Raw genomic sequence first — 19185 nt, 5'->3', positions numbered from 1 at the left:
TATTATTTGTTTGTTTGTTTTGTCTTTTTAGGGCCACCCCTGCGGCATATGGAGGTTCCCAGGCTAGGAGTCAGATCGGAGTTGTAGCCGCTGGCCTATACCACAGCCACAGCATCGCCAGATCCAAGCTGCGTTTGCAACCTATACCACAGTTCATGGCAACACCGGATCCTTAACCCGCTGAGTGAGGTGAGGGATCAAACCCGCAACCTCATCGTTCCTAGTCGTTTCTGCTTCACCACAATGGGAACTCCACTTTTGATCTATTATAAGCAGTAGGAACACTCGAGCTCAGATGAGGCTGCCACCAGGCAGGCACCCAGCTACTGGCTAGCTCCTTGGAAGCAGTGCACAGCAGTCGGTGGTTACTTCCAAGTCACCACCTTGAGCATCCTCTCATGTTGCAGATGCTCGGTTTCCTGTGACAGGTTCAGTATGGACTGAGAAGAGACATGGCCCGTCTGCCCAGTGCTCCTGAAATGTGGAAGTACGTTTATGAGTGCTACCTTTATTTCTTCTGAAGTCTCACCTGAGCTTCCTAAACTGTACCTGCAGGTTGTTGATCCCCAAGTTAGTATCTGTAGATGAGAAAGGGGTGTTGAAATAAGGTGTGTGGATGAAAATTTAGGGACAGCTTGTAGGTATAATTCATTCTTCATACAGCGTCCACGTCAATTTCATACCAAATGATAGTCATAAAACAGTGAAAGCCCACCGTTGTTCAGTTTTTTTGAGCAGATGGTTTACCTCCTTTCCTGGCATTGTTCAAGTGATGGGGAATCTTTGACACAAAAGTATAAACAGATAGGAGTTTTTTTTTCTTTTGGGGTTTTGATGATCATTTTATTTTTGAATACACCTTAGGATATCCAAAACTGTTAAGTGTTTTGGATGCTAGATTATTTCATCTTTTAAGAAGGGCCCACCAGCGACTCAAACTGAACTATAGAAACAAATATCTAAAGCATGGAGCTCTAGTCACTGCAGACATCTTCTGAAGATAAAAATTACAATCTCAAAGTGTAAAGCGTAAAGTTCTATTGCAGAATTTTCACGATTCACTGAAGATTTTATGAAGAGATGTTTTAAGCTGCTGTATGGACAGTTCAAATGCATGCAGCCTCTCTTCCCTTCCCCCACACTTCTTCAACTCCCCCTCCCCGCCAGCCCCTCCAAAAGAAAAAAAGCAACCACTGCCTCTTGTTGGCAGTAGAATTTATTCAGTAATTTCCTTTCCAGCCAACTGCAGCCACTGCCATTGCCTCTGGGCACTTGTTCAAAAACGCAGAAATGAAATAACAGATTGGCCAGACCGCACACAACTCCCTAGTCACAACCCTATTATCTCCTCGTTCTGTCACCCCCATTAGGCAGCAGCCGGGGAGACTGGATGGTGATAAGGAGTATTTATGCAGCTCTTTCATGCCCTCGGTTCACAGCTCTCCACCAGGCTCCCTGGTTCATTTTCCTGGGGGTATATGAGTTTGGCCGGGGTCTCCAGATCCCTGGACCCTCTGAAGGGACTTCTGTGCCTGCTTCCTACCTGGGAGAGGCCCTCTGGTCCTGAGGAAACCAAAGCAAGACCCAGGAACCACCCTTACCCACCCAAGGGAATGAATGGGGTGGGAGCAACACCATGGGAATGTTCCTGAAAATCGAGTCTCTCTCCATTGAAGTTATTTTTAGCTGTTCTATTCAGGTCAGAGTCAAGCAGAGCAGTTGCTTCATTTAATATTGAGGGGCCTCTGCAGGGTTGGTCATCTCCCAGAAAGAAGGTTTCTCTGGACAGATGACTGGATAGGAGAGGATGGACTCTGTTTCATCAAGAGAGGCTTGTGTCCTGGTGACATTCCTTTTTAAAAATTATAGGCACAAGAGCCACATGTTTGAGGAGGGTGTAGGGTTGCTCCCTTGGTCAAGTGTTAGGATTCCAGTGATAAGCAATGCAGAAGAAGATGCCTTTTACAGAAGTTTTAGGGTTCCAGTGATGAGTGATGCAGAAGAAGATGCCTTTTACAGAAAAGTCCATTTTGAAGACTAGACATGGTTCCTTGTGGTGGTGGGCTTCAGGAGGGAGCTTTACCTGTCATTCTGTCTTTGTCCTGTGGATCCATTCACTATAGCCCTGGAATTACATCTTCCATGAGTGAGTGATTCTTAGAGGGGGTGCAGGGTTGGGGTGATGTTGCTCAGTTTTGCCCCTCAATCTCCTTTGCCAACCGGGTGGTGAACACAGCTGGAATTGGGTGAGATCATGTGAGGTGTGGGGCTTACCCATCTGGTTGATTCAGCCCTGCTCCCTACAGATTTTTAGCCACTAGTTGGTAAAACCTGCAGGAGGGCATTTCTGTCAGGAGACAGCAGCCTTGTAACTGGGGAAACAGGAAGGAGGGGAGAACCCAGGTGAATAGTTTTTAAATAGTTGTCCTTTCTACTGAAAAAAAGCAGGATTGGATTTGGGTTAATCCATCCTGGAGAGACTTGTTCTCCTGTGCAGGTTTAGCCGGGGCTGTGTGGGAGTGAGCCACCCCTCGCCCCTCCAGGTAAGAAAGAACAAGGTGAAATGAAAGCATTTAATTCTGTGCAAGTTGGCTGGCATTAAGTTTGTAGTTGTCGTGTCTTCTGGCTGATTGAATCTTAACTGTCCTGTGCTGTTCTTTCCACACCAGCTCATACCCCAGACAACAGCTTCCTGGGGTTTGTGGTCGAACAGCACCTGAACTCCAGCGACATCCACCACATTAATGAAATCAAGAGGCAGAACCAGTCCCTTGTGTATGGCAAAGTGGATAACTTCTGGAAGGTGAGTCAGCCCATGCGCCTGTCTCTCACTCTCAAAAGAAGTTTGTTGGCTAATTCCATTTAACTTTGATCCAGGGAGTAGTCAAGCCAAGTGCCTGAGACTTAATGGGGTCTGCTTAGAAGTAGACAAGTTGGGTAGGTCATCGTTCAGCTGTCTCATAAAGGCTGTACCTCTCACCTGTCCAGGGGCTGCACAGCAGAGTCCCCCACTGTTTGCATGTTGGAAGAGATGCATTGCAGCTTCTTTCACATCCTGTGCTTGCTTCCAAAAGCCAGGGCCCCACAGGGGCTAGATACCTTTTTGGAGCAAGGCATTGCACAGAGAGATCCTTGCCAGGTGACTCATTTCCTCTACCCTCTGTGAAAGGGTTTGCAATGGTGGACAGTTCCCTTTGCCTGGGGAGGGCAGTGGCCCTCACATCCTCTCAGCTGTGGTCAGTACTCAACAGACCGGAGAAGGGAGAGGCCTGCTTGGGGACGTCTTGGTTGAAAGAACATTCTTGTTGTTTGGAACAAGCCAAACAAGCAAGGCAGGCCAAGCCAAGTTTTCTGAAAACGTTGGACTGTTGGGCCCTGGAGGGCCCCTTGGTCCATCCTCCTGGGTGATTTCCAAGGCACATCTGGGAAGGGTCCCTATGGAAGAGGAACTGGATTGGGGTGTACCCCATTGACATGACATGCAAATCTTTTTATGTGTAAAGTCCGCTTTAGTATACAAATGTAATGTTTTTTTCAGGGATGTGTTTGTATGAGAACAGTCTCCAGGACTTTGAAAACATGCCTCTTTCTAAACGTAAACATTAATCACTTTCTGGAAAGAGCGGAAACTGTAGTTTCCTGTTACCATGTCTTCCTTACTGAGGAAGTTAGAAAATCTGACTGCTGTGGGAGCACGCACAAGGTACAGGGAAGAATTCTCTGCTCCTGGTTGTCTGACCTTGTGTTCAGAAAAGGGAAAGCATTGCTACCCTTTTTTCAGTTCTGAAATGCTAACTATGTAGAAGGGATAACACATCAGCCTCTTTCCAGGAAAGCTGATTTATTTCCAGATAACTATCTTGGCTATAACAGCTAGAAGTCTGTCTTAGTTTAGTACGGTGCTTTTCCACTGGGGACAGTTTGACACCTCCCCTCCCCCCAGGGGACATCTGGCAATGTCTGGGGACAATTTTGGTTGTATGACTGAAGGGAGATTCCCCTGACATCTGAGGTGAGCAGGTGAGGGTCAGGGATGCAGCTAGACATCCAAAGTGCATGGGACAACCCTACAACAAAGACGTATCTGGCACAAAGTATCAGTAGTGCCGAGGTTAAGAAACTAGGGCTGGTCAAGTAAGATTCATTTCCTTATATATTATTCCACATTTTCTCCTCTTATGTAAAAGGAAATCAGTTGAGATTATAAATCATTATCTAAGATGTTCTCGTGAATTTATACATCTTTGCTTCCTTTGTGTCGAAACCGGCCCTGTATGAACAGAGCATTTTTCAGCTGACAGTCTGGTGAACTTGTGTTATAAAGGGGACATTGAATGTTCTCATTCTCAGCTCTGTTGTAAATGAAAGGATCATGGCACTGGTTTTAGCAAGATGTGGCCTCTTAAAAAGCATATAACTCCCTTCTTCCCCCTGCACCTGCTCAAAAAAACAAACAAAAAAGGTAGTTTGCATGGCCATGTGGACTTGTCCTTGAAGATACACATTTCTGTTCTGCAAACAAGTGCAGCTTCCTCCTAGGTGTTCCTGGCAACTTCCTAAATTTCCCTAGAAAAACAAAACAATAAATTCATTCTGAGAACTTTTGGTCACCTTTTTTGGGGGCAAAGTCATAACTGCCAGTAAAGGGATGATTTCCTTGCTGTTAGTCAGAATTCCAAAAGTATTAACCGTCTTGGCCCAAGTGATTTGGGATGTGATTTGGAATTTGAAAACATGCCTCTTTCTAAATATAAACATTAACAAAATAGGTGACCTGATATTCCATGTGCTGTGTGTCACCCAAGTGTTAGAAAAGGCTGAGTAGCTGTGTGTCTACATTAGAATTTCTCTGAATACCAAAAATCTGGGGTGTTGTATCCATTTTAATACATTACTCTCCAGCATTCTTTGATGAGAAAAGACCCCAAATGATGAAAAATACTGTAAAATTTTCACATAAAGTCAGGACATCATCTCAGGCTTTGAACATAGCACAGTGTATGAGAATTTAGTTTCTTTTTCTGAAACTTCCCCATTCCATAGCGCCTAGTAGGTGTGCATAGAAATCAGATGCACCCTTTAAGGACCGTGTTATCACAGTCACATGTACAGACCTTTTTTTTGTTGTTGTTGTTTTGGCTTTTTAGGGCTGCACCTGCAGCATATGGAGGTTCTCAGGCTAGGGGTTGAATTGGACCCATAGCTACCAGCCTACACCACAGCAACGCAGGATCCAAGCTGAGTCTTCGACCTATACCACAGGTCACAGCAACGCTGGATCCCTGACCCACTGAGTGAGGCCATGGATCGAACCCTTATCCTCATGGATACTAGTCAGATTTGTTTCTACTGTAACACGGCATGAACCCCGTGTGTCCAGGCTTTAGGTGGCAGGAAGGTTGGGGTATTTTTTTTTTCTGCCCTAACCCCATTGTCTCCTCCCCCACCTCCTTCCCAGGAGGCCTAGGGTTTCAGCGGGGGGGCATGTTGGGTGGGCACAGGTTTGGATCAGATGACTCAGGACCTCCTCCCTCAGATTCTAGGACTCACTGAAATTCTGAAGATACCTGCTGCACTGTCACTTGTGCCCCACGTAACCCTCACCCCCCCCCCTTTGAGAGATCACCCCACCTGCCAAGGCATGTGACTGAGGAATGCCACCCCATGACCCTTCCACCCTTGTCTGATTAGCCCAGGGGTTATCCTGTGGCCCAGGGAAGAACAGCTCATTGGTGATCAACCACCGTGATTTTGGCTCAGAAATCCAAACTGAGTCAGTGGGACTCTTCACTTGGCATTGAAGTTGTGGGACAGAAATCAAGTGGATCTGTCCAGAGCTAGGTTGAGGCCGTGACAGAAGCCATCCAGGAGGCCAGTGATGAGGAAGCAGGACCAAGTTGGAAAGGGGGAGGGTGCAGTGGAGAGGCTGATGGAGCAGAACCCCAGGGAGGAGGGGTGACAAGAGATGTGAGGATGTGGGGCGCTCTGGAGGGGCCTTCCTGCTCCTCCTGTCAGACTGCCAGCTCTCATGTTAGTTTTTACCACGGAGAGCACTGATTCCTGTCACCACCCCACCCCTCACATCTCGTGTCCCACTGAGAACATTTGCAAGCATTGCCACTGCTAGTCTCTGGACAAACCTGTGGTCAGTAGTGGACTCTGGGAGGAGGTGGGAGGCCTTGTGTCTTCCTGGGCATCTGCTGTCCTGGTTTGTATAGTTGGTGCCTGCTGGGCAGTAGGGCATAATGGTCAAGAACATGGAGCCCGATAGCTGGCCTCACATCCACCTCTGCCAGCTCTGCCTGATCTTGAGCAAGTTGTTTAACCTCACTTGGCCTCATTTTTCCTGCAGATGATGATAATGGGGTTTCTGTAGTGATTAAATGGGATAATACTTGTAAAGTGCTTAGAAATGGGCCCGGTACAGAGGAAGTCTAAATAAATGTTGCTGCTTTTATTATCATGATTGAGGTCAGATAGGAAACAGTGAGAATTGATGGGGATGTGAGATGGTAGGGTGGGGGGAGTTGCAGGATAGAGCCTATGGGGAATTGGCAAATACAAGCCTGCTCAAAAATATTTGGATTCTGATTTTTACACTGTGTCAGCAATTGGCAAACTCTGGCCCCTGGGCCAAATCTGGTTTTGTCAGTAAAGTTTTTACTGGGACATAGTGGGACCTATGGAACCAGCTCATTGTCTGTGAAGGCTTTTGCACTAAAATGGCAGAGTTGTATGGTTGTGATAGATACTGTATGACCAGCAAAGCCTAAAATAATATATTTTCTGGCTCTTTATAGAAAAAGTTTGCTGGCCCCTGAACTACACTATGTCCCATGTAAACCAGTCTCTCTTGGAGGACACATTTGGGGACAACGGTTCCTGGCATAGATCTCGTCAGAGGTCTTTTTAGGTTATTTTGGAGTCCTTGCTTGTGTTCTGTATGATTGAGGCTGATGGATAAGCAGTAGATGGAACGTGAAGTGTGACTTTCCTAAAACCTCTGTTACTGCAAAGACAAAGGCCCCTGCCCGGAGCCTGGCATCTCCCAAGAGGAGGCATTCAGCAAAGGCTATTGCCTACTCACTAATTAAGACACGATGAGAAGAGGGCCTTAGAGTGGTGCAGTGTTTACAATCCCCTGAGCCTTTCACAGCCATCATTTAGGAAAGAGCCTGGTGAGTCCTGCTGAGGAAGTGAGGGCACCTGTTACCTCCTTCACCATCCTGGTTTCTGGAGGAGAAATTAGCTTAAGGAGATGGTGCGACTTGACCAAGGTCTTCCTCTCCTGCCCATGGCATGACAAATCCACAACCAGGATCAGGGTTTTGGCCTCCCCTCTTGGAAACTTGCCTCCCTGCCGCCCCTTATTCCTCTGTTCCTCTGCCCCCGCCCTGCAGAGTGAGTCCATGTCGAGAGCAGGGTTCAGAGGTCAGAAAACATGGTCTATATGTGTGACTTAGGTGCACTGCAGGAGCCCTGGGAAAATGTTGGCGTGACAGGTAAAACATTGCTCCTGGGTGCTCACCACACAGATGAGGAAGTCGGCAGCAGCCTAGCAGCCAGTTCTGCAAAGAGTAAACAGGCCTGATGTGAGCACATCCATTGTTTCTGGTTTGCCCCAGCCCTAGCCCACCTGTCAGCAAACAGTCAGCCAGTCTCACCTGAATGCAGGAAGCTCCTTTTTTATCTCAATGATGAGGACTGTATGTTTTGGGGTTTTTTTTTAGTTTATTTTTTCTTTTAAGTATAGTAGATTTACAGTGTTCAATGTTGTGTTAGTTTCTGGTGTACAGAAAAATGATTCATATATATATATGAATTCATAAATATGTATATACACATATATATTCTTTTTCATATTTTTTTCCATTATGGTTTATTACAGGAATATAGTTCCCTATGCTATACAATAGGACTTTGTTATTTATCCATCCTATGTATAATGGTTTCCATCTGCTAATCCCAAACTCCCAATCCACCCCTCCCTGACTCTTGGCAACCACAAGTCTATTCTCTGTGAAAGACTGTGTGGTTTTAAAGCAGTGCTAAAATGACTTGTAGTGCCACATCCACAGGCCCCAGAGCAGAACGATTTTTTTTTCACTTGTAATATAGTTTTATTATCAGATTTCAACTATTAAACAATGAAATTGCCAAACAAATATATCCAGAACTATCTTTTTTTTCCAGTAAAAATGTTTACCTTACTCTGATGCTTTTCACATATGATGTTTACCTCTTATTCAAGTTTCTGGTAAATCAACTGTGAGTTGAAATTCTGTTTCTGAGGCATTTCCTGGTATACAAGGCAGTGCATTAGAAAAGACATTATATTGCATTTAGTCAATAATAATCTTTTATGTGTCTGTATAATAGTCATCCAAAAAGTACAGATATGCAAATGAGCGAGAAGAAAAACCATTTCTAAAAATGAAATGTGTAATATAAGATACATATCCATACGATTACAAACAGAAATGTGATACCACCTTTCCCTTCTCTGTTCTTACTTCCTGCCCTTTTTTAATCCATTCTCCAAACAGCAGCAGCCACTCTGATCTTTTTAAAAATGTAAATTGGATTGTGCTCTTTCTTTTCTAAGATTGCTGTGATGGCTTCATGGTAAACTTGGAGCACATTGCATTTCCAGTGAAATCCAGTGCTCAGTGATTGGGCAGGCTCTCTGAGTAAATCACAAGTGCCCTGGGCTCACCTCGTCCTGCTTCTCCCCTGGCGCTGGCTGCACAGATTCCAAGACCCCCTTCCCTCCATCCGGGGCTCATCCTCTATAACCCGGACTTCCTGCCCTGGATCACCCTAGCCCCACCTCCTAAGGTTACTCTGTCCCACTTGTGTGCCCTCTCCTCATCTCTATCACAGCATCCTCTAACTTCCTTTTATGTAACTTTACTCATTTTTTAATTAAGTATTTCTCTTTTTCTGTCAGTCTCTTGCTAAAATATGAATCAATTTGAGGGCAGGAATCATCATGGCACAGTTCTATCTAGCACAGTGCCTGGCACATAGTAGGTGTATAGTAACTACAGGATGAATGACTCAATCTCCTTTTGATTTCTTTTTCTTTTTCTTTTTCTTTTTTTTTCCCGCTCTTTGGAGCCTCACCAGCCACAAAAAGGAAGTTCCCAGGCTCGGGGTCAAATTGGTGCTACAGCTGCTGGCCACAGCCGTAGCAACGTGGGATCCAAACCAAGTCTGTGATCTATACCACAGTTCAAGGCAACGCTGGATCCTTAACCCACTGAGCGAGGTCAGGGATCGAACCCAAGTCCTCATGGATACTAGTCCAGTTCGTTTTTACTGCACCCCAGTGGGAACTCCCTCTTGATTTCTTTTGACACTGATTTACCTGCAGAACTTGGGGTATGAGTTGGAATGCCTTTTTTTTTTTTTTTTTTTTTGGTCTTTTCAGGGCTGGGCCCACAGCTTATGGAGATTCCCAAGCTAGGGGTCAAATTGGAGCAGCCGCTGGCCTATGCCACAGCCACAGCAATGCCAGATCCGAACTGTGCCTACAACCTACGCCGTAGCCCGTGGCAACGCCAGATCCTTAACCCACTGAGCAGGGCCAGGAATCAAACCTGCGTCTCATGGATGCTAGTCAGATTCATTTCCACTGAGCCATGATGGGAACTCTTGGAATGCATTTTGCTTTGGGCACTGCCCTATGCTCTGGTCTGGGGGACACTGGAAGGAAGGATTTGAAGCAAGAGGAGTGGAGCTGTACCTGTGCAAATTCTGCAGACCACAGAGAGGTATCAAGTTTTTCCAAACCACTGGTGAAATTTAGCAGGGAGAGATGCCGGGAAGAGAATAGGGCCTGTCTTTGGGCCTGCTCTGCTGTCATTGGTGGGATTTTGAGTGGCGCCTCCAGTTTTATTTTCTTCCCTTATGAGTGAAGAAGGAATTGGTAAAAAGGAGTGAATTATTGACACGCATGGCAACATGGCAGACCTCAAATAATTACACGGGGTGGTTGAACCAGACATTAAAAAGGGTCTAGACTGTATGAGGCTATGTACATAAAACTCCAGAAAATGCAGACTGTTCCATGGTGACAGAAAGCAGATGGGTGGTTGCCTGGGGAGGGGTAACTGAGAAAGAGAGATGGGTATATCTGCCATCTTCACGGTGCTGATGGAGTCACGATATCCATGTGTCAACACTTATAAAATTGTATAAATGCATGCACTTTATTATATGCCAATTATAATAAACAAGGCTGTTAAAAAGTAAAATAAATCAAAGGGGGCAAACACCTGTGGGCCTATGGCCTGCAAGCTAAAAATAGCTTTTGCATTTTGAAAGTTATATACAATCTAATACATTGTATACAATAAATACATAAAAACAAATATGTGACGGAGCCCTTATGTGTTCACACAGTCTACAGTATTTGGTTTTTGTTTACAGAAAAAGTTTGCTAAGCCCTGAATGAGATCAATAATTACTTATGTTCTTTGGAGCCCTAGGGACCAGCTCCTATGCAAAATAAAGGGGCCCCACTTGCTGCAACAGCTCTGGTTTATCTGTGGTATAGATGCGGATTTCTAGTAAAATTGACTGGGAGAAAGAGTTCATTTGCTTTAAAGAGTTCAATAAAAAATAATCTTGAAAGTCTCTAGACTAGGTGACCTATGAGTCTGGGATAGAATCCCATTCTAAAAAAGATACTGTTATCTAGCTCACTGATTGACTTGGGCTTAGTTTAAATTAACACAAAATTGGAAATGGGAATGATTTGGAGAAATGCTGTTTTATTTTGTAATAGAAATAACTACTCTTAGTATAATGTTTTAATGAATTGCCAAAGACCTTTGTCATTAAAAGATGTACTGAAATCCTTGACCACATTTTTGGAAGTAGGTTAAACCTTGTCATCCTTTTTTGCCTAAATACTTGGCCAAAATTTTCTTCCCAGATCAGGAAGAAAGAAACCAGATACGTTTAAAGCTATCTTAAATCAAATTGGCCTATATGTTTTTTGGGTTTTTTTTTTTTTGTCTCTTTGCCATTTCTTGGGCCGCTCCTGCAGCATATGGAGGTTCCCGGGCTAGGGGTCGAATCGGAGCTGTAGCTACCAGCCTACGCCAGAGCCACAGCAACGCAGGATCCGAGCTGCATCTGCGACCTACACCACAGCTCACGGCAATGCCGGAACCTTGACCCACTGAGCAACGGCAGGGATCGAACCCGCAACCTCATGGTTCCTAGTCGGATTCGTTAACCACTGCGCCACGACGGGAACTCCAGGCCTATACGTTTTGAAATAGTGAAATTGGAATTAGTTTTTTTTTTTTTTTTAAATGCTTTTCAGGGCCGCACCTGCAGCATATGGAAGTTCCCAGGCTAGGGGTCTAATCGGAACTGTAGCTGCTGGCCTACACCATAGCCATAGCAACATCAGATCCGAACCATGTCTGCAGCCTACATCACAGCTTACAACAATGCTGGATCCTTAATTTACTGAGTGAGGCCAGGGATGGAACCTGCATCCTCATGAATACTACTCGGGTTCATAACCCATTGAGCCACAACGGGAACTTCCAGTTTTGTTGAAAATTTTCTGGAAAACTTATTGTGATTGCAGCTCTTGGTTTTGATTCCAACTAAAAGAACATCCAGAAAAATCCCTGTGTCTCCCCCACTTTATTTCCTCCGGGGGTGGGGGGGAAGTCAATCAGAAAAGACCTCATCATGGAGTTCCCTGGTGGCTCAGTGGCTTAAGGACCTGGCTTTGTCACTGCTGTGACTCTGGTTATTGCCATGGCATGGGTTCCATCCCTTGCCCAGGAATTGGGCACAACCAAAAAAATAAAAAATAAAAGACCTTGTCACAATCCCTGTGAGGCTATACTTGCCAGAGGCACGGAGCATATCATTTTTCCTGAAGGGGTCTTCTATGGTCCAGGGCAGCTGCTGGCCAAGCTTTTTTGATGGCTCAGCGCCTAACACATTCAAGTGCAAGCTTGGAGCGACGGGGTGGGGGGACTGAGAAGAGAAGCCAAATGCAAAGAGAAACATGAGGCATGAATCATTGGCTTTTAAGATCTTAAGGGCTACAGTCCAAGAGACCTAAGGATTTTTCGAAAACAGCACTGGCTGTGTGCTGACCGTACCTGACCCCATATGGCATCTGTCCTCAGCCCATCAGAGTGTGAGGAGCAAACATGCACAGGGATGACTGCTGAACTTGGAGCTCAGAGAACCCTGGGTGGCTTTTCCAGGGCTTTCCCCCCCCCCTGCTCCCCCATCATCCTAGAGGTCTGTCCTCCGTTTCAGCAGCTTTTTCCCACCATCTTAAACTCATTGAGTTTTCAGGTCAACTGGCAGAAGAGCACATTCTCCTTGTTATCCTTCCATATAAGCCCAGAATGTTGATTGGAGACTGTCTGGAGCAGTCAGAGGAGCCCTGGATGGGGATCAGATGCCCAGATTCTAATTTCAGCTTCAGGGATCACTGGCTGCTTATCCTTGGAATTCATTTGCCGGTGGGGTCTCACTTGCCTTATCTGTAAAATGAGGCAAAGGCCTGAATGTTCTTTTGTCTTATTCCCCAGAGTTCCAGCATTCTATCATCTCAACTCCTTCGTGGCCTCCTCTAATTCTTTTGAGAGCAATAGCACAGGGAAGATGGCCTCCAGGACAATTTTATGGGCTGTCAGAAAAAGGGCAGCCAGATGATAAGTGGGCTGGACCAGGCACAGAGTCCATAAAACAACTTCCTGGGGAAAGGACGGGGTTGCTGGGGCTTAGCATCTGTGCATGTAAAAAAGATTTCAGCGAGTCACTGACAGTCGGCTTCTGTGAGCAGTGCCTGGAGCTGCCCAGAGTGGGTCATGGACCTTCAGTGGAGAAGAATGAAGGATGGCTGGTTCCCATCCGTTTTCGAGCACCTGGTGTTCACCAGGGTATGGAGGGAACGTCCTTCCTCTGGGAGACTAAGAGGCTGGACTGGTGGGGCTCGGCCCTGACTAGCTGTGTGATCGCAGGCCAGGGCCTCAGGCTTCCTGTGCCGCTCTCTCATCTGTAAAATGGGTGGTAATTATAGCACCTACTTTAGGGTTCTTAGAAGACCAGTGAGTTAATAAATATAGAGCTCTGAAAACACTGCCTGGTATTCATTAATGTCTGTTCTTTTTTGCTGTTATCATTATCCTCGAGGCGAATGCAAGCCTTTCGATTGGAAGGAATACAATGTGCCTTAGGAAGATTGGGTCTTAGGAAGAAACGGGCAGGTCTGGCCAGGAGACAACCAGCTTGATCAAGGCTGCAGGTGGGCTGCGAGGACTCCAAAGGGGTGCCTGACAAATGAGACATCTCATGGGTCCTGGAGGACCCGCTATAGGACACAGGCTGCTGCTGAACTTGCTTTCAAGCATTAACAGCCATCAGGGCCATCCAAAGATGGGGCGGGCCACCTAAGAAGCCATTAACCCCCACTGCTGTTGGCTGAAGGGACATTGGCAGGGTTTTGGGGGAGGTGTCATCAGTGCCAGGGGACCTTGGGCTGCTTGAATTTCCCTGGCAGCCAGAGAGAATGAGTGGGAAGGGGTAGGAGGGAGGGAGACAGGAGAGGGCACTCCAAGGAGGAAAAGCCCCCAGTGATGTTTTTGTTTAGCTGGCACAATATGTGTGTTGGGGGGGGGGTTTGTATTGGTTATTTATTGCTGAGTGAGAAATTACCCCAGAATTTAGCAGCTTAAAACAATAATCATTTCTTCTCTCTGTTTCTATGATCACCAGTCCAAACACAGCTTAGTCTGCTGCCCCTGACTCAAGATCACCCATGAGATTGCAGTTAAACTATTGACCAGGGATGTAGTTGTCTTGTTGGTGAAAGACATAAACTCAAATAGACAAGTTTACTTACAGAGAACATCAACTCGTTTATATTTAAATTCAAGGATAGTTGATTTACAAAGTTGTGTTAAATTTCTGCAGTACGGTGAAGTGATTCAGTCACACATACACTTTTTCATATTATTTTCCATTAGAGTTTATCACAGGATATTGAATATAGCTTCTTGTGCTATACAGTAGGACTTTGTTGTTTATCCATCCTGTGTATAATAGTTTGCATCTGCTAACCCCAAACTCCCAGCCCATCCCTCCCTCACCCCTTCTCCCCCTGGGCAACCACAAGCCTGTTCTCTTTGTGAGTCTCTGTTTTGTAGATAAATTTATTTGTGCCAGGTTATAGACTCCACATGTAAGTGATATCATATGGTATTTGTCTCTCTCTTTCTGACTTATTTCACTTAATATGATAATCTCTAGTTGCATCCATGTTGCTGCAAATGACATTATTTCATTGGAAACCTGCTATGATCCTGGGCATCATAGACACATTTGTCCTCTGGGAAGTGGTGGGTGGTACCCAGCACCCCACTGCTGTCACCTGTGCCACCATAGTGAACTGCATACCAGTCAGGAAACGTGGAAGTTCTCGTAGCCTCAGTATGGTGAAAGAACTTGGCATTCTTGCACGTTGGGTTTACTTGTCTAGACCGAAGACTGCTTGCTGCTTTTGTCTCTGTCTCAATGCTGAGCTTGTAGAGTAGGCCAAGGGTCAACACGTACTCTCTCAATGTGGCTTCTTTGTCTCTGGGTGTAAGATATCTTTTTTGGTAATTTCCAGTCTATTTTATTGATGGCTGTTCAGTGGGTAGTTGAAATTTTGGTGTTTCCATTAGAGGAGATGAGCTTAAGTCTTTCTACTCCATCATCTTGTCCAGTCTCCTCCTGTAGCCTTTTTAAAGATCGTCATTCTGACTCGTATGAGGTGGTACTTCACCGTAGTTTTGATTTTCATTTCTTTTTATGTGCCTATTGGCCATCTAAATGTCATCTTTGGAGAAAAGTCTGTTTAGGTCTTCTGCCCATTTTTCTCAAATCTTGTTTGTTCTTTTGTTGTTGAATTATATGACTGTGTGTGTTGGAAATTAAGCCCTTATTGGTCACATTATTTGTAAATATTTTCTGCCATTCCATATGTTGTCTTTTCATTTATTTATGATTTCCTTTGCTGTGCAAAAGCTTGTAAGTTTGATTAGCCCCACTGATTTGTTTTTTTATTATTATTATTTTTTAAAATCTTTTTAGGGTCACACCTGTGGCATATAGAAGTTCCCAGGCTAGGGGTTGAATCTGAGCTGCAGCTCCCAGCCTACACCACAACCACAGCTGTGCCATATCCAAGCCTTGTCTGTGACCCACGCCACGGTTCACTGCAATGCTGGATCCTTAACCCACTGAGAAAGGCAAGGGATCAAACCTTTGTCCTCATGGATATTAGTCAGGTTTGTTACCACTGAGGCATGACAGGAACTTCAGGTCTCATTGATTTATTTCTGCTTTTATTTCTATTGCCTGCGAGACTGAAATGAGAAAACAGTGGTACAATTTATGTCAGAGAATGTTTTGCCTATGATCTCTTCTAGGAGTTTTATGATATAATGTCTTATATTATAGTCTTTAAGCCATTTTGAGTTTATTTTTGTGCATGGTGTGAGAGTGTGTTCTAACTTCATTGATTTACATGCAGTATTTTTTTAACTGGCCATTTGGGAAGATTCATCGGAAAAGCCAGGAACCTCAGTTTCTATTGAAAATGTAGGTGGTGTGGCAAACTGGACTCGCGTTCCTCACATGCCAAAGGGTGTCTGAGCTGAGTGGTGGCAGCCCACATGTATGGATTAGGGAGTGTTCAGGAACATCAGTCCTTCCGGGGCCATTTCTAGCCTCCATGACCTGCTCAACCTCCAGAGGTATTTGAGCTTGCGACCTTGCACAAGGGAGGCCTAGAGAGAAGCCACCATTTCTGTCTCTTGCTGTCAAAGAGTAGGTTTCCTTTGAAAAGGGTGAACTGAGAGAAGACAGTGAATAGAAGAATGAATTCCATGTTTTTTATCCAGGCCAAAGCATCCTCTGAATGGCCTGTGTGGAAGCCTGTCAGGTTTGGAGGCATAAAGGAGGTTTGGGGAGGAAGATGAAGGCTGTGTTCAACCTGCAGCTCCAGCAAGAAACCCAGGTTCTTGAAATCTGTCTATGAGACTTTGAGTTTTTGTTCTTGTCAAAGCCCAGCCCTAATACACGCTGCCAGAGCTGCTTCTGCCAAGTTGTCTGGTGGCTGAAACAATTTCCTCTTTGGCTTGTAGCTTGGGGCGGCTGGGAAGACTACATGGCCATTGACTCTGCATTTGGGACTTTTAGCCTGTCAGCTTACTGTTCATGTAAAATATAATGAAGTCTTCAGACTCCTTCCCACCTGGGAGTGAAAACCTCTCCTTAGAACCCAACTGACAGAGCCTCTCAGGGCTGCAGTTCCAAGCAGAAGCTCTGTTGTAGGTCCCTGTCCTCTGGGATAGCATTGATTTATGGGATTTGGAGTCGAAATGATTTCCAGCCTATGTTCCAAGGAAACTCAGGAAAGCTTAAGTTGGTGCTTAGAATCTAGGTCAGTGTTAAACAAACTTGCCTGATCATAAGTTCCACCTGGGGTTCCACCTGGGGATTTGTTAAGCATCCAGATGAGAGGGACCCTCTTCAGCCCATCTATCAGCACCTCCAGGGAAGGGACCTGGGAATTGTATGTTGCTCCAGGTGATTCTTTTTAAACAGGCAAGTTTGGGAAATCATACTAGGTAGGCAAATTTTTCCTACACCAGTAAAACCCTAATCGTTTCCTTTCCCTGCGTGGTTGACGGCTACCAAGTAGCCAAGAACCACCCCATGCTGTAGAAGACAGGGAAGGATGCTCTGATTTTTCTTGGCTGCCTCCTGTGCTCCCAGCCCCAGGTCTGTCCTCTGAGGACCAGCATTCTTTTCCACGACAGTAGCAAGCCTCCCAAGTTAATCCTTGTGAGGGTGCAGTCAGCTGATTGTGGTTCCATTGAAGGCTCTCACAAGGATGCTTGCCTTCTGATCCAGTCATTCCAATAAGAATTTGTAAGAACTTGAGAAGTTACAGAGCACTTCCTCTTAGCCTCCTGAGGCATGTGTCAGTTTTACAGGTGATCAAACAAAGTCTTGGAGACCTTTAGAAGAGACTAACCCACATTAAATTTGGGATGAGTGATTGTCCTCTCGATGCCATTCCATGCACTTCAACATGTATACTTGAGAGAGGTCACGGCTGGTCCAAAGGTGTGAATGATGAATGATGGAATTTCAGGCCTTGTCGCAGGTGGTTGGGAGGCATTTGAGGGCCTCAGGGATGGAGAGTAGTTTTCTTGGTGCCCCTCAGGAGACCCACCAACTAGTTGTCTACTCTGTCAGTGACTGGCAGCCTTCTTGGAGCATAAACAGCTGAGGGAAATTACTGCAGCTGGGAAGAAAAAAAAAATCAAAATATGGTGGGTGAAAAGAGGCCCCAGTGCTCAGCAGAGGGTCTTATCCAAAAGCCAGGCCTGGGTAGCAGGAGGCTGAGGCAGCCAGCCATCATCCCGAGGGTGGGGTGCTCCTGGAAGGTTCCAAGTCACTGCCTGCCCATTCTAATAACACTGGGATGAGTTCATTTGTAGCTCTTAGTAAACACAGCTGCTGTGGTTATAATTTGCCTCAAGGCTTTTTACTATTACTCCAGCCCTAACAGTTTGGCAACCAATGTGGGAACAATGGTGTTTAGGGAAAAGAAGTTGCTATTTGGGAGCAGAGGGAAGAGCAGCCGCTGTCTGTGGGCAGAAGCCAAGGAACGATTCCAAGCGTGTGGAATCCGTGTTCTATGGAAGAGGAAGCCGCACCCCAGGGAGGACCAGTGAACCACATACTGACCAGCACCGTGCTGAGAGAACTTAGAAAAATACCGCAACTGTTCCTTTCAAGCTAAGAAAGGGTTAAGATCATTCTTGATGGGAGAGAGAGACATAATGCCTGGGAATTTCTAACAGTCCGAAAGGCGTGCCTTTCTGAATGTGAGGAGGCGCAGATTTATAAGAACAACTGGGGTGTCACACTGATTATGTTTCCCCCAAATAGAACGTGACTGAAGTACAGCTTATGGGAAAATTGTTGAGGAGGAGAATTCTAAGCATCATACGAGTTCTTCCAAAAGCCCAGTCACAGCTGGAGGGGACACACCTGCGCTCAGCCATGCCAGGCAGAAGCTGCCTGGGCTGGGAGGACATGGCCACGCTATTAAAGGCGGCATTGTGGGAGGTTGAGCTGGGTAGTGGTCCCACATACCTGCCTGCCGCTTTCAGCTCACTGAAGTTGTGTAGTCCCTGGGGACCTGAGAGGCTTGGTGAGACTGTCCAGGACATGGCCACCATCCCACCTCCAGGAGGGCTTCCTGGAGGAGGGGAATTTGGATATCTTGTCTGGGTCAGGCATGCAGATCCCTGAGACTGCCTGGCTGTGTCCTGGGAGAGTGAAGTTTATCCCAGGTTGGTCTTACCAGAAAGGGGCCAAGACATGTCTAAAAGAAGATGCCTTTACATGAGTTTCCTATGGTCCCTATGTTATCCTTTGTTTAGAAGGGCAGCAAAGAAGGCAAATCATGGCAGTAGAAGGAAATTCAGTGTGTATTTCTGGCTGCTTCTTGGGGGAAAAAAAAGCCACATAGAAGTATTATTTTAAAATGAGTATACAAGCAACTCGGGTTATAAATCTGAGAATGGTAGTCAAATAAACCAGTTGAGTGTGGGGGGCCGGTTGTAGGAAGTCTGACCTCTTCCTGGTGCTGTTTGTTTACACTGCCACAGGGACCAGGTGTCTGAGGTGGCTGTGTGAACTGGCACTTAGATGGCCTCCCATGAATGCTGGAATCCTCAAGGAGTAATTTTTGGTGGATGCTGAAACCGTGGACTTGACCCTATATAACATCAGCACAAAGCCATGTCATTGAGACTCTGAAACATGCCCTGCAAGGACAGAGCTTGTTGGTGGGTTTTATAGAAACAAACAAACAAACAAAAAAACAGATTGGGAGCATCTTTTATAATCTAGATGTTTCTGGAAGCAAAATTCATCATTTTATTTCAAGAGGAGATATTTTGACCATTGAGAAACTGGGATAAGCCAACTGAGATGATATTTTTTAATGTAGTAATATGTGTGCTTCTAGGATCATAGTTAGTGTCTATATACAACTTCATACTTAAATAAAAATCATATAAGCAGCATATGCTCATAAAATCTGGCTGTGCAGCCCTGAGTACTGAA

At 45.5% G+C, this 19185-nt stretch overlaps 1 protein-coding gene across 6 annotated transcripts in view; it reads left to right on the top strand.

Moving 5' to 3' along the window:
- MGAT5 (alpha-1,6-mannosylglycoprotein 6-beta-N-acetylglucosaminyltransferase) overlaps positions 1-19185 on the top strand; it is a 364486-nt gene that overhangs the window by 270596 nt on the left and 74705 nt on the right. For all 6 annotated transcript variants that reach the window (XM_047772070.1, XM_047772068.1, XM_047772067.1 and 3 more), the window contains exon 11: positions 2670-2803. In XM_047772070.1, the coding sequence (XP_047628026.1) occupies positions 2670-2803 (134 nt within the window). The remainder of the gene's footprint in view (positions 1-2669; positions 2804-19185) is intronic.

Source organism: Phacochoerus africanus, chromosome 3 (assembly GCF_016906955.1).
Source record: "Phacochoerus africanus isolate WHEZ1 chromosome 3, ROS_Pafr_v1, whole genome shotgun sequence".
In the NCBI taxonomy this organism is placed as follows: Eukaryota; Metazoa; Chordata; class Mammalia; order Artiodactyla; family Suidae; genus Phacochoerus; species Phacochoerus africanus.
This window is presented reverse-complemented; position numbering and strand designations above follow the sequence as displayed.